Source organism: Podarcis erhardii, assembly GCF_964252035.2.
Source record: "Podarcis erhardii genome assembly, chromosome: 2".
Classification (NCBI taxonomy): Eukaryota; Metazoa; Chordata; class Lepidosauria; order Squamata; family Lacertidae; genus Podarcis; species Podarcis erhardii.
The window spans coordinates 1,765,323-1,781,412 of NC_138498.1; the positions used below are offsets into that span (position 1 = coordinate 1,765,323).

Here is a 16,090-nt window from a genome sequence, read left to right on the forward strand (position 1 = left end):
GAGAGAGGATGAGATTCACAACGAGTCACAGGCAGATGACTCGCGGGCAGGTTTAGGTGAAGCAAATGGACTCTTACCATTGGGCCAACATCGCCACTCTCGCCCTTCTCCCCTGGCGGCCCTGGCATCCCCTGTGAAGAAAGGACACCCCCCCCCAACAAAGTAAGCAAGTGTAAAGCATTTCCACCATTCTGCTGATATTCCACTAGTCTGGCTAGCAGGCACATATGAGAGTTCAAAAGCCATAATCTAAGTACTCAGAATTCAAATGTGAATGCTTAGTTTTAAATTTCAGAATTTATATCAGGGTTTTTCAATCTGGGGAGAAATTTCAAATTTGGTGGAGAGATGTGTGTGCCTGTGAATAGTTAAGGCCCTTGTGGTAAGATTCAACTGACTGAAATACTTTTTTTAAATATAGAAATTCAAATAAGAAATTTTGAATTTTTACTATTGCAAATATAATTTTTTCAGCAATCCACAGTTGTGAAACCATTTATTTAACCCTCAACGTTTAGAAAAACAAAATATTTTGAATTTCATGGAATTCACTGAATTTAAAATTTCATACAGAAGTTTGCCTTAGCTTTAGTCACAGTCCCAAGTTCCCTACAAACCATTTCTAGATAGCCTTGAAACCTACTGAACAATATGGGATACAGAACTCCTCTTGCCGAAATACAATTTATTAAATGTGCCAATACGAATGGAAGTCAAAAACTCTGTAGCTGCTGATTAAGATCAAGAATGTAATTGGGATCAAGATTAAGAATGTAATTGGATTAATTAAGACATCGGAAGCAGGATGAAATAAAATCATCTCACCTTGAAATCTAGCACACGGGAAGTCATACAAAATGTATAATTGGCTTTATAATTGATATATATTTGAATCTGAATTGTAATTTGAGATTGATAAAATGTGGTTTATATTGGATTTTAATAATCAAAAATTAATAAATATTATTTACAAAAAAAGAGAAAGAAACCTACTGAACAAAGCTGGGGAAATCACTGACTTTCATTCTCACTGCAGGAGCTCACTTAAGGAGAGGCCCAGTTATTCCAAGGTACCCCCAATTTAATAGTTTCATGTTGTCTAACCCCTGGCTCCGGCACTCACTTGTAAACCAGATGGGCCACTAACACCTGGGAATCCACGGGCTCCTTCATCTCCTTTCTGGCCAAACATGCCCTGCTGCCCTCGGCGCCCAGGTTCTCCATCCGCTCCCTGTTAGCAAGACACCATGTCAGGATTCCCACTGAAACAGAAACACCCTCCATCTCTCGTTAGTAGAGCCAAAAAGTTGGGATTACAGAAGTGGGAGGCATCGCACTCAGCCAAGCCTCTAGTCTTGAAGCATATGGTGATGTCCACTAACATCAGTCAGAGCTGCTTAGAGGTCCTCTGTTGAGTAAGAAGTATTTTCATTTTGTTAAAAATAATTTTAAAAACTCTGTGACAGATGAAAGAAAATGGTGATATGGGAGGGTAGTTGAGCTGTGCCCAGAGGACTGTGAGAGGAGACAATCCTTTCTATGAAAGCTTTGGGAGTATGTAGGCCAGTACAGATTTGGGCATGGAGTCAATACTTACTGTAGGGCCTGGATGTCCAATAGGACCCTGGATCCCAGTAGGTCCTGGGGGACCCTATAAGAAGAGAAAGAACATGAAACAGCAATGCTCTCCCTAATTATTCATTCTCTCTCTTCTAGTTTCTTTCAAAAGATCTCCTTGGTCCAGCTAATAAAGAATCTATAAGCAATCATGGCAACACAGTTTAAGGGATAATACCCTGAAGTCTGCCAGCCACCTGCCTCAAACTCACCGCTTCTCCTTTGTCACCCTTGCTTCCCTTTTGTCCTGGGCCACCCATCTCTCCCTGCAGAAAGAAGCAGAGCCGCATGAGAACATAAAGCATCACCATGGGAACCATTGCTGCAGAAACCATTGTCAAGCAAAACACATGTCCACTGAGTCAAGTCTTGGCTGCAGAAACCAAGGCTGTGGAAATCATTGCTAGGGATAGCCAAGAATCTGTTGTCTAGGAAACAAAAACTGGTCCTTGTAGCTGTATGAACCCTGTGCAAGTTTCCCCTCTTCCTCCAAATTCAGGTGGAGCGCAGGCTGCCTACCTTATCACCATCTTCTCCAGCAAGTCCTGGTGGTCCAGTTGGGCCCGGCAGACCCAATGGGCCTGGGATTCCATCATGGCCAGATGGGCCCATTGGGCCTCGCTCACCCTGGGAAAGGGGAGATACAAATGAGGACGGGAGGGGAGGGGTAGGACAGAGAATGGCACTGGGGTAAGTACATGAACAGTCTTCTTATTTTCTTCTTTGGTTATCACTTGTGGCCAAGTAAGATTGTCTTCCATCAACAGTCTTAACAGTGAGTCTGTAAGTGACCGTGGAAGCCAATTCTGGATCCACATGTCCTTCCATCATGGGGACATAAGTTTCTGGGCGGGAGCTGATCACAGTGAGGGTTTGCCTTTACCTTTATGAACAGTATCAGTAATATCACACAGAGGGCATGGAGACTAGTAGTTTACAGGGACCTTAAAATGTCTCAGGCTATGTCTGCTTCATCTGACTTTTTCATTACTTGCTCTAGTGAGCTCTATATGTAGCTTATGTACCGTATTTTTTGCTCTATAAGACTCACTTTTTCCCTCCTAAAAAGTAAGGGGAAATGTGTGTGCGTCTTATGGAGCGAATGCAGGGGGATTGCTGCTTTCACTGCACAGAGATCCCTCTTGCTGTTCTGGCTTCTGAGATTCAGAATATTTTTTTTCTTGTTTTCCTCCTCCAAAAACTAGGTGCGTCTTGTGGTCTGGTGCGTCTTATAGAGCGAAAAATACGGTAATTCACAGGGAATTGTTTGTCCTGTCCTGATGAGCATTCCACTTTGGCTGCTTTTTAAAAGTGCTGATGTTAGCAACCCATACAAGCAAATATTAACCTAAATGCACCTGTTTACCAATATAATTGGCCATTTGGACAACTGTTTTACAACACCCTTCCCACTTTTTGACTTTGGCACCCACCTTTGCCTATAACCCCTTTTCCTTTCTTATTAACATTTTCCATTGGTAGCAGTGTGACACACCAAATCTCCATCACTGAACCTTGTTTCCTGTTTTCTTCCCCTTTGACACAACACTCAGATACACACTGAAACATCTTAATGCTATCTTGAACTTATTTCTTCCTTTCTCCTTTTTCTGTTTTACACAGCTCAGTCAGATTTGGAGTGGCTATCAAAGAAGTCTGTGTGCACATTTGTTGTTGCCTAAGAAACCCTAAACTCCCCATCCAAAAATTCAAACAATAGCCTATTCAATGTGAGAGGAAGGAATGCATTTATGTCCAATCTTAGTCTTACTCAGACTGACTGAAACTGATGGGCACAACTAACTTGAGTCCATTAATTTCAATGGATCTATTATGAGTAGGACTTAACTGGATATTAGTTGATCACATGAAATGCTGCATATGACAAAAAGATGGGGGGATCTTTTTGAGAACTACCACAGGTGGAACTGGATAGGAACATTAAATATTTCAGATGGAAGAAGGCATGATAGGGAAAAGGATTACAGGAGGAGGATCTGGCTGAAAGATTCCTTTATGCTGCAAATAAAAAGCAGAGCTTAAGGTTCATCCCTGGAACCTGTGAAGCAGTAATAAAGACATGTGTCTATACAGAATGGCTTTTCTCTACCAATGCATGACCAAAGACAACCTGAGATTGGGGGGTGAGGGGTGGCTAGGCTACTAGATCATGGGGTCAGGCAGAGGCGCCGAGTTCCACCCAACGTTGGGGGGGGGGCTGTCATGTGCGTGTATGACATCAAGTGTGTTGCGACACACACACAAGGCCTGGCAAGGCTTGTCGCTATTGCTGCGAGGCCCAAGCCCTCAATATTGGGGAGGGCTCAGCCCCATCCCAACAGACTTTGGGGGCTGAATACACCTCAGCCCTATCGAGTTGGCAGGGTCAGGGGTGTGGCCTCCTGAATGGGTTGAGGCATGGGCATAGCCAAGGGGGAGCAGGGAGGGGGAGCTACCCCCCTAAATCAATAAAAATGCATAGCTAACTGAGGTTCTGCCCAACCCCCCCAAAATTCCTGACTATGCCCATGGGTTGAATCATGAACTTTTCTTTTTCAGTGACTGGTCACTGATGGCATGGGAGTGTGACTGATACATACCGGTGCCCCTTTCTCCCCTGCTGGGCCAGGAGGTCCTTGGTTGCCCCCTCGCCCGGGTAGCCCAATACCCCCAGCTGCTCCTGAGGGGCCACGTTCACCAGGGGAACCCTGTTGGAAGAGAACAAATATATATACCCATCTCCTTTTTTGGAGCCCTCACTATTCTAGGTCTCTTTCTGGAGGCAACGGTCATCATTACCAAACCAACACAGGCTGCAATGTCACTTCCAAGCATTCCAGGTGAGACTCCTTTCTGCTGCAACAAATGCTTCCCTATCACAGCCCTCCCCAGCCTAGATGGTACCGTGTCAGGAAGGCTGCTCTACCTCATCAACAGTTGACACTACTGTGCCCCACAGAACACATATTTGAGGACTCCTGCCTTCCTTTTAAGCCCCAGAGGAAATGCCAGCCTACTTACTGTGGGACCTTGAGGACCAGGGGGCCCTTCAGCCCCCTTCAACCCAGTTGGCCCCTGTGGAGGAAACAAAACAAACATTTAGGGAGGGTTCAGAATTGTTCATCTTTTTGAGACCTGAAGTGAATGGATGCAGCTTCAGTGGCAGAGCACATCCTCTGTACACAGAACGTCCCAGATTCCATCCCCAGCCATTTCCATTTAGGGCTGGGAACAATCAATATAAACAATACTTAGTTAGATGGGTCCATGACCTGAATCAGTCTAAAGCATCTTCCTTTGTTTTGGTTTCTTGCAAAAATTGATTTAGAATGAAAAGTCAGATTGGTCGCAGGAAGTGTTGGGCAAGGGAGTTCCTCCTCCAGGGTCAGAGGGAAAGTATAACTAACAGACCCAAGCCAAGGTTTAGCTAACTTCACCCCAATTGTGAAAGCAGGAATGTGCCTCTAGCAGAGTAAAAACAAAATGCATTTGTATTTGTGCTTCTGCTTCATTTCTAGGTTCATACACTATGGCAGGTGTTCTCCAGATGTTGTTGAGACTCCAGCTTCCATCAGTTCCAGTCAGCATGGCCAACAGTGAAGGGGGATGGGAGCAGTAGTCCAGCAACATCTGGAGGGCATTATATTGGCTATTTCTGCACTATAGGGTAAGTCTCTCACCAGAGGGTGCAGTATGCCAAAAAGGGTGACTGAAGGGTGATATGAAAGTAGCTCTAAGAAATAAAGGAAGCTGGTGGGCTAAGTGCTACACCTTCCTCAAATGTGGGCATGATCTCTATGTGTGCAGATTGCTTGAGCTTGATTTGGGGAGAGGTGTGTAGGCAGCATTTAGAAGGGGGGAGGGCTGCATTGAAAACTTCATAATTTGAGGCTCTTAGTTTAAGGAGGAAGGTGATAAATGAGACACACATAAACTTTTTGCAGGATATGCCAAAGCTGCAGCTTCTGCTCCATATCCAATGGAGTAACACCCCCCCACACACACACCAGTCCCTTCTCACCCATGTGACAAACACTTACAGTCTCCCCAGCAGGACCTCGAGCCCCAGTGAAGCCTTTCATTCCAGGAGGGCCATTTTTGCCTGGGATGCCACTAGGTCCAGGATCACCCTAGGAAAAAAACCTGGTTACTATGCAGGGAGAAGGAAAGAGGTACAAAATCTTGGAAGAAAAATTATGCCCTCTTTGTCCATCTGCATGGGAAATACTTCTGTCCATATTGATATGGGCTGGTTTAGTCTTCCCTCCTGTACTTTAGACCATAAAGGATATCAGATGTCTTCATGCATGTGTACTTTGCACACGTGTCTCATTGCATTGGATTTTGAAGATTTCAGGCTGCAGAAATAAATTTTTAGTTCCCGTGTAGGCTTTTACCGAAATGCTGAAACTATATATTAAAAAAACCCAGATGCAGCACTTTTGCAACATACATGAAATAGATCCATTGACATTAACATGGATGTCCATGTTGGGACTACATGAAAGAACTCTGCATGAATTAACAATCCAAATTTCAATAGGGATTCTATTACAGACAGAATTTGGCAGTCTGACAATTCCTGCATTATGATTAAAACCAACAGCTCCCTCTTGAGTGTCTGTGATTTGATACCCCTCTGGTGGTCCCTGAGTAGATATACACCCTTGTCTTTATCTTCATTGCACATTTTCATCTTCAATTCCTTGTTTACAATAATGTATTAAAGAGGCAGAAGCAGTCTCTGTGTAATTTTTGTATGGATGCTTGCATGAGAGATGGAGATTTCCTGGTTGTTGAGCCAAACACCAATCTAACTCTATAAAAATATCAGCTTTTACTGGTTTCAGATTTCCATAAATATGCAAGCTTCACCCTCACTTCCCCTTGGAACCATCCAAACAGATGACCAATCTGGTGTTCCACTGTCTCAGAACCTCTTATCCAAGGAATTCTGTACATAATATGAAACCAAATATTTTGCTCAAGAGGTTACATTTAACTAACTAAATTAGAATACTTTTAGATTTGCAAGTGTGTGCATGTGATTGTTGGCTTTTCTTTTCCTTACTTTTCCCCCTTTCTCTAAATAAGCCTTCTTTAAATGCATTGACTTTGGTGCTGAAATGATTTTCTCTGGAATTCCTTACTAAAATCTTCCCCACATGCTGCTCTGTGCAGCAGTTGTTAAGCAACCTTCCCATGTTGCAAATATATTTCACACTCTTTTATGTTCTGTTTCCTCTGAATTTTGGGAAAGTAAATCCAAAGCTCCTTACAGTTTAGTATTTCTAGAGCTGGACCTAAAGTGAGAGGTTCTTATCTGTTTGGGATAGAAATCCTCCAAAACAGCTGGCAGCTGAGCTATCTTCAGGCTAGGATCAGAGTTTGGTGGCATCTTCGCCCAGATTCATCCTTCTCATTTTGGTGGGTGGTATTCAAAAGGGAAATTCTCCCCCCCCCACATGTGTCACAAGCAGAAAGACATTACTCCAATGGGGAGAGATGGCAGGGAGCTGCCCTCTCTATTCTTGAAGAAATTATCTTCTGCACCATGACAGGAGGTTCCTGTGTAATGTCTTTGATTAACAACTGATTGGCATGCCACCCCTAATATGCAATAGTTATTCAGGAAAGCAAAATTATGCAAACCAAGACATTCCATGACATTTCCTTGGGTCAGAAATGCAGAAAACTCTTCAGAAAAGATGGCTGGTTTGGGACAATCCTAAATGGAGTATACCACCATTGTCTCAGCCTGAGTTCCCCATTTGCAGTATGTAGGTCAGGCATAGGCAACCTTCGGCCCTCCAGATGTTTTGGCCTACAACTCCTATGATCCCTAGCTAACTGGACCAGTGGTCAGGGATGATGGGAATTGTAGTCCAAAACATCTGGAGGGCCGAAAGTTGCCTATGCCTGATGTAGGTGATAATATTGTTTTGCCTTACAGTATTGCTGCAGTGAGAAAACATAGAAGTACTCTGCACATTCTAGAGTCCTGTGGAAATACTAAACATTATTATTAAATCTGCAAAAATATCTAGCCCACCTCTGGTACCACATAAACTGCAAGGAACACAAGTGAAGCAACACTGTACACAAAAGGAAAACAGCTTTCACCCTTTTGCCATTTGACCCTCAGGAATACTTTAAAAAACTCTCAGATGTTTTGTTGATTAACTGTATTTTTTAAAAAACTAATATATTGATGCCAAACTCAATGCTTCAAATCATGCCTTGGAATTTTATTTTTGTATTTTTTTCTAAACTTCCTACATCTAGTAGCGTACAAAATCTGAAATATAGCAAAACAAAAGAAAACATAGAACTAGAAAAATATAAACGGAGCAAGCTTGTATGCTCTTGCTCTGGAGGCCAGGACCCGTACCAATGAATTTAAGTTACAAGAAAGGAGATTCCTGACTAAACATTAGGGAGCTGGATGATATATACCTCTTTATTAATAGAGGAAGGGGATCAAATAAAACTTAAGAACTATGATGAAATTAAATATCAGCTCTCTGGATGATTACAATACCACCAACTTTTTGAGACATTCAGACAAGACAAAATAATAATAATAGCGGTTTGGCTACTGAGCCCTCTAAATTGGAAAGAGAATTGTTAAATAATAAAACCAAGATAATCTCAAAGATGTACCGACTCCTCCTTGACTGGGATAGGAGTAAAAAAAAAAGGAATAACTTTCTGAAAGAGCTGTTCAGCAGTGGATGTGGACTCTCCTTCCTTGGAGGCTGGATGGCCATCTCCCATGGGTGCTTTAGTCGAGAATCCTGCATTGCAGGGGGTTGGACTGGGTACAAATCTATGATTCTATGAAATCCCAGCCTTCATAAATTAATTTAAATTAGCAGTAGGCATTAAAAGCCTATTTCTTGTTTGTGTCAGATCTGATGTATTAATTCACAAGTTTCTTACAGTTTGTTATTATGACACACATTTCCTGGGTGAGCACTCACCTTGGCACCTTCCCTTCCAGCGGCACCTGGCAACCCTTGTTCTCCAGGGGGACCGGGGGAGCCTGGGTGGCCTCTCTCTCCCATGGGACCAGTTTCTCCAGAGTTTCCCTGTGGTACGGAGAAGGTATACCACTTGAGAGCAGTTTGGGAGCAAAAACCAGCAGAGACTGCCTGGATGCACTGGGACAACTGGCGACGGATTTTGCTGGTTCCTAGTTCCCGGTAGGCCTCATGAGACACCAGAGTGAGAATGTATTGCACAATGCAGCAACAAGCAGGGCATGATAAAAGATTGCCCCTTCCCACCCAACCACCTCTTTCCTGCACCCGTGATTATGACGGCTGTGCATGGAGGGTTTTGCTGCTGCTGCTGTCGCTATTGTTGAAAATTATCATGGTTGACAGCCTTGGATAATTCTGTTCCTACATGAATTCCCTTACCTGTCCCCCAGCCCAAGTCATGTACATTAGTGTCCATCATCACATTTTGTGGGTATTGTTGTTAACTATGAGCTGCCTGAAGAAGTATTTCTGTTCCTGTGTTCTGAACCTATTTCCAATCAATGACTAGGAGTATTGATAGAGCAAGGGAGAGTGCAATTTCTCTCTAATCACTATAAATCTTGATTGTGTCTTTCCCATTTTTTCTTCTGAACTAAAAAGCCTTGACCCCTTAAAAGGAAAACAGGGAATAAATAGTTCTACCACACTCTGTTTGCAAACATCTTGCAGGGTATCTAACTATCCCCTGGTGGAGATTGATGGCTGAACTGGATAGATCTGCAGCCTACTTTATTCTAATCAAGCAAGACAATTATTATCCTCTTACAGTTGTGAGAAGCTACAAGGCACTGGTGTGTATGTGTGTGTCAAACCAGAGTCTCCAACACCTTTCCTCTTGCACCTGCCAGATTCCAGTTCCTCAGACCAGGCCTTATGAATAAAGAAAGTCAGCTGACCTCCCAGCTTGAATATCTTCAGGTGATTTAACCAGACTATTGGGACACACTGACTCCTGCAGTAAACCAGTTGCTCAGTTTGAGCAACTTGTCCCTGAACAGCCAGCAGATTCCTAGCCTCCTTAAACTGATGGCTGATACCTGATCCTTCCCTGTCATTGATCAGCTTTCTAACATTCAGCCCTTTTTATCCTTATCTGCCTGTGCCTCAACTGGACCGAGCTGCAGCCTGACTCAGAGCAAGGCCAAGGCCTGACAGAATCTGCCCTCTGCACACGATCACACAAAGGAGGTTCTAGACCCCACAGTGAAGTTCTGAACCCCTCATCTCTAGTCAGGCACCACCATCTGTTCTTCATCTGGTGGCTACTGATATCTTTTGTTGTTTTGACTGTGATCATGAGAACTAAAGCTTTTCTTCCTTACCTGTGGTCCCACAACTCCAGCAGGTCCTGGTGGGCCAGTTTTGCCATGAAATCCCTAACAAATAACAAATAATAATAATAATAATAATAATAATAATAATAATAATAATATATTTATATCCCACCCATCTGGCTGGGTTTCTCCGGCCACTCTGGGTGGTTCCCAACAGAATATTAAAAACACAATAAAACATCAAACATCAAAAACTTCCCTAAACAGGGCTGCCTTCAGATGTCTTCTAAAAGTCAGATAGTTGTTTATTTCCTTGACATCTGATGGGAGGGCATTCCACGGGGCAGGTGCCACTACCAAGAAGGCACCTGTGCACCTGGTCCTTCAGGGGCACAGTTACCCCATTCAGGACCAAGGAGTCCTACACACCTGCCCACCCCATCTCCCCAAAAGAGTACTTCTGTCTTGTCAGGATTCAACTTCAATCCATTAGCTGCCATCCATCCTCCAACTGCCTCCGGACACTCACACAGGACCTTCACCACCTTCACTGGTTCTGATTTGAAAGAGAGGTAGAGCTGGGTATCATCCGCATATTGATGAACACCCAGCCCAAACCCCCTGATGATCTCTCCCAGCAGCTTCATACAGATGTTAAAAAGCATGGGGGAGAGGACGGAACCCTGAGGCACCCCACAAGTGATAGCCCAGGGGTCTGAACACTCATCCCCCACCACCACTTTCTGAACACAGCCCAGGAGGGAGTGGAACCACTGTATAACAGTGCCCCCAGCTCCCAGCCCCTCGGGACATACCAGAAGGATGTCATGGCCGATGGTATCAAAGCCCGCCAGAGATCATCAACCAGCGTGACCAAGGCAGTTTCAGTCCCATGGTGAGGCCTGAATCCTGACTGAAAGGGATCCAAATGGTCCGCATCCTCCAGAAATGCCTGGAGTTGTTCAGCAACCACCCCCTCAATCACCTTGCCCAAGAATGGAAGATTTAAGACTGGGCGATATTTGGCCATATTGGCTGGGTCCAAAGATGTATTTTTAAGAATCGGTTTAATGACCACCTCTTTCAGTGGGTCTGGGAAGGCTCCCTCACAGAGGGAAGCATTCACCACCCCACAGAGCCCATCGCCCAGCCCTTCCTGGCTCACTTTTATGAGCCAGGATGAGCAAGGAGACAGGTGGTCGGTTTCACTCGTCCAAGCAGCCTGTCCACATCCTCAGAGGAAACAGATTGGAATTGATCCCATGAAACCGACTAGACAGGACTCTAGCATTCTCCCACCCCGGTCCTGCTCCCATGATGGAGTCTACCTCTTTCTGAATCTGAGTGACTTTATCTGCAAAAAAAACTTTGCAAAATCATTGCAGGAGATCTTGGGGTCCTTTCTAGGCCCCAAGGGCAAAGGTGGTTCTGTTAAATTGAGAACCACCTGAAAAAGTCTCCTGCTGCTGTTTTCTGCAGATGCAGCTGAGGTGGTAAAGAAGGTCCTCTTTGCTGTCGCTATCGCCACTTGGTAGGCTTGTGTGCGGTCCAATTCAGAATGAGTTTTCTGCCACCGGCACTCTAGCCGTCTCAGCAATTGTTTCATCGCCCTCAGCCCTGGAGAAAACCACGGGGCTGTCTGGGCTCCATGTACTCAGAGTGTGCACTTCGGAGCCAGACAGTTGATAGCCCCGGTTAACTCCGCATTCCAATGGGTCATTAGGGAATCAGCTGAAAGGCCATCAACATGGGATAAAACATCCCCTACCACTCTCTGGAAACCATTTGGATACATTAAGTGACAGGGGCGGGCCCTCTGAATCGGTTCGCCTAAGGGGAGGGGAAATGAAGGTCAGGATCCAAAGAAATGGCACCAAGCAAGGAGTCCCATGTAGATCTCAATCATGGCCACTCATCCATTCAAAAAATGGAACATTTGCTGAGTTTGTTAAGGCACTGCCAAACAACTGCTTGATGTGCCCAGCACTACAGTTGCCTCACCATTTCCATTACTAAACAGAGGTTCAGCTGTTGCCCGATCGGCTAGTTCTGTTCACTTGGAAATGGTATCTTGTTTTCCTTTGCTCCAGCAACAAAGTGGAAGGCACTGTGGAGAGCCAGCAGTGGCATGCAAAGCCCATTAAGAGAAAAGGGTGGAGGCTCCTGTGCTGGTATAGGCAGGCCAAGAAGAGGGTTTGAAGTTACAGGGAAAGAACACTTGGAATGTATGGCCTTTGCCTAGAGCCCCCAAATGACTAGAACCAACTTTGCACTGTGCTCAAAATGATACTCACCGGCTCACCACGCTGACCTGGATGTCCCGGTAAACCATCCTTCCCAGCAGGGCCCTACAAGCAGCAGGAGTTAAAAGAAAACTCTCAGATGGCCAGGAGGGATCCTTTACCCAAGAATCCCTCCTTAGACAGCTGCAGGCACACTCCAAACACACATCAGAAAGTTTGAAAGTGTGCAAAAGGTTTGTGTCATAGGACTCAGTCTGGTCTACAACTGCCCTTCATGGTACTGCCTACAATACTTTTTGTCTTTTGGTGTGAGATTGTTGTGAAACTATGTACCCATTTCACAACGCAACACATGTTGGGCAGCCTGTGCTGAGGCAGATTAATAAAACCAATGCAATAAAGTAATAAGAACCTGTGAGAAAGATTAGCAGTTGGGAAACATTTCAAGCCTATGAAAACCAGATCATGGGTCCTCCAAAAGCAGACAAGGATTGTGCTCTTTCAAGTGCTCTGATCAAGAACATGGGAGAAGAGGGGAAGGCAGTGGAATATGAAGACAACCCAGCTGGACCCCCGTCTAAACGCCAGAGAGCAGAGATGGGAATAAGACAGCTCAGGCGGGGTTCTTTTAACTGAGATCTAATATGATCAGCCACCTGGTACTCTCCAGGAATCTTCAAAATGAACATTGCAATTTTGTGATAGAAACATGCCTCACAATTTATGTTGGTTCCCCCCTCCCCCATCTCTTTCATACAGTTAGAAGTTGCAGATAAAGTTCATTTTGTCAGAATGTATCGCCTGTAGCAACAACAAACGGGGGTGGGGGTAGATTTCAATTTGAACAAATTTCTTCAGAACTGTTGAACAGAAATTCACCTTCAAACAAATACTGACCAGAAATCAGAAGCTTAAATATCAAAAGGTAGCACTGCCGTGATCATGAACAGACACAAAGCCCTGTCTTGCAAAATGTGACAATCTACAAAAATGCAAACGCAACACGCTGGCGGATAACTGTTAGTAAATATATAATCAGTATGATGTCATTCAAAATATAAGAATAAGCCATTTCAAAATAATATATATACCATACAACACATCTCACAAAATATACAAGTAACTGCAAGTTGTTATATGAATCAGAGTCAAACAAAGACGATAGACAGACAGACAGACAGATAGATAGATATAGACTGGCTTTAAAAGCATTTTTCCTATAGGAGAAGGGAGGCAGGGACTGGCTTCTTAAGATTCTTGAGGATTCTTGAGATTCTTTCTCCAAGAAAGAATTAGTTCCCCACCCCCCAATACCTCAAAACCTCAAAGGCAAAAGGGAGTCATTTTGGCTGTCACCACGGGCTCCTCCCCCCTTTGCCCTCACATACTTGGGTCCTATCTTGTAAAGGACACAATATTATCTCAGGCTGTTTCCATAGCAGATGCTTAAACTGGGTTTTGCTTTCTTTGCACTTCTAATTCAAGTGTCGGCCTAAAACAGCTAGACTGTACATTTTTCTTCCACAAGACACTCTTGTGTTTGAATGCCTCATGGGACGACTGTCCCCTACCAACACCATGTTTCTAGACAAGTAGGAACTTGGGCCTGGGGGTCTGTGGGATACTTACAGGTGGGCCCTTGGGGCCTGGGAATCCATTAGGGCCCTGTGGACCAGAGGGACCCTGAGGAAAGAGAAGGGGAAACGTGATTGTGAGAGGTTTTCTCCATCTTCCTTGCCTTGCCTTTGACCTCCTCCTGCCCATCTCTATCACTTAACCTCTTAGACCTCATTGGTGGCATTTGTATTCTTCAATTCAGCTGTTGTTCTTCCCACCCACTGCAGCATGGGTCTGTTACCTAGAGTAAAACCTCACCCTCCACAACTCTGGTGGCATCTAAGACATCATAGATTCTTCGGCCAAAGCAGGAAACTGGACTCTGCTGATATCACCGTCTCCAGGGTTCCTTCCCTTGCACTGACCTGATTCCTCAGCTTACCTTTTCCCCAACAATTCCTGGGGCTCCATCGTGGCCTGAATCACCCTGTGGGAAGAAAGCATTGTTGAGGGATGGCAGAAAAAGATCCCAGCTTTTGATTGCAATAAATGTTGGGGACTAGCATGTAAAGTGGTCTTAGAGGAATAAGGCTGAAGAGGCAGCATTAAGAAGCTCTCATTCAGTAGGGGCACAATAAGGACTAGAAATTCAATTCATGTGAGTGAAGTAATTCATCCAGATGGCTGACTTGGTGCAGAGTTCCTGTGACTATTCGATTTTGAATAGCACGTTTGAAAGCTCTTCCATATCAAAATCTTACTCCCTGTGGGGAAAGCAGCAAGTTGGGGAGAGGGTTGTCGTAACTGAGTGTATGGCCTAATATTCTTGTTTTCTTTGTTCATAAATAACCTATAGAATCATAGAATTGTAGAGTTGGAAGGGTTCCCCAGGGTCATCTAGTCCAACCCCCTGCAATGCAGGAATCTCAGCTCAAGCATCCAGAACAGGTGGCCATCCAAGACCTGCTTTAAAAACCTCCATTGAAGGAGAGTCCACCACCTTCCATCCCATGGTCAAACAGCTCTTACCGTCAAAAAGTTCTTCATTTAAATTAACATCATTTAAAAGGAAACTGCACTGTAAGCAAGAAACTGACACAGCAAAAAGAAGTCGTAATCATGGCTAAACCACCCAAAGGATGTACAAGTGATTTCAACAATAGCCTGTGGTGAAACAGTAGTCTCTAGTGAACAGCTCTGCCTCTTAGTAGTAGTGAAATTACATAACTTAGAGATTGGGCGGGGGGGGGGGGTTGGAGGGGAGAACAAAAGGTTTGAAGACAGCTTGGCCTCAGGGCTGTTCCTTAGAAAATATTCTAGGCAGAGTCTAAAAAGGTCCTGTTATGAGATCAGTGGAAGCCAACACATAAATTATGTAGATGAGAGTAGTCTTGTGCTCCAATGGAGAGCACTGGGCACAGGTGAACAAACAGAGGTCACAGAGAAATGTACAACATGCACAGCAAAAAGACAGACATACCTTTGGTCCTGGTTTTCCTGTGGGTCCTGGCAAACCACGTTCACCTGGAAGACCCTAGAAAGGGAGAAATGACACTAATTTCATAGCCTGGTAAATGCCACGTGGGGGCTGCGCCAGACTTTGGAGGTCCCACATGATTTAGAGTGATGAAATTGAGCAACCAGACTGGGTACTTCCAGAAGACAATATCTCTCACTGTCATTACAGCACTTTTCAGCACCAAGGAAGCGAGTCCCCATGCCGTGCTGCACCGGCTTAGCACCGCAAGCCGGGACTCGCTGAGTGGGCGGCTCATGGGTTAAATGACTCCCGTGGGCTGCTTGTGACCCATGGGCCTTAGGGTGCCTGTGTTAGAGTGTAAGGATTGCAGGCATATGTGCACAAAAGGCATGGTTTCTCCTTTCAGAACTGGTATCTGCACCAGAACAGAAATGAAATGACATCCAAATCCAAAGTGAAGTAACATTTCAAGATTTTAAAGTAATCTTTTTGAATGTTATGTTTGTGTGTTCAAATTTCACACTGAAAGTAGACTTAGAAGTTCTTTTAAAGAATCGTAGTGGGTTTTAAGGTAATAATGGTATTAACTCACCAAATTCAACTTTACTTAGAGTCAGTTTGGAGGAAGCTGGAGGAAGTACTAATTAATTTGATAAATCAAATATTTTACACACTATCACTTACCCCCCCCCAAAAAAAACCCACTCTAAAAGCTTCCATAATTGAAAAAATGAAGACTGGGAAGAAAATTCAAATGAGAATATAAATTCAAATACTCATGAGCAAATTCAAATCAGGAGGATTTGATTTAGAATTTCAGCTCTATAGTAGACAGCCCCCAATAACATCTACATTCATTAGAACACCATGGCT

General features: G+C 44.2%; 1 protein-coding gene across 6 annotated transcripts in view; it reads right to left on the reverse strand.

Annotated features, from left to right (window-relative positions):
* COL5A3 (collagen type V alpha 3 chain) overlaps nt 1-16,090 on the reverse strand; it is a 126,052-nt gene that overhangs the window by 17,929 nt on the left and 92,033 nt on the right. For all 6 annotated transcript variants that reach the window (XM_081851660.1, XM_081851659.1, XM_081851662.1 and 3 more), the window contains 14 exons: nt 15,218-15,271; nt 14,180-14,224; nt 13,810-13,863; nt 12,232-12,285; nt 9,986-10,039; nt 8,601-8,708; nt 5,658-5,747; nt 4,639-4,692; nt 4,218-4,325; nt 2,137-2,244; nt 1,830-1,883; nt 1,598-1,651; nt 1,124-1,231; nt 78-131 (listed from right to left, as the gene is read on the reverse strand). In XM_081851660.1, the coding sequence (XP_081707786.1) occupies nt 78-131; nt 1,124-1,231; nt 1,598-1,651; nt 1,830-1,883; nt 2,137-2,244; nt 4,218-4,325; nt 4,639-4,692; nt 5,658-5,747; nt 8,601-8,708; nt 9,986-10,039; nt 12,232-12,285; nt 13,810-13,863; nt 14,180-14,224; nt 15,218-15,271 (999 nt within the window). The remainder of the gene's footprint in view (nt 1-77; nt 132-1,123; nt 1,232-1,597; nt 1,652-1,829; nt 1,884-2,136; nt 2,245-4,217; nt 4,326-4,638; nt 4,693-5,657; nt 5,748-8,600; nt 8,709-9,985; nt 10,040-12,231; nt 12,286-13,809; nt 13,864-14,179; nt 14,225-15,217; nt 15,272-16,090) is intronic.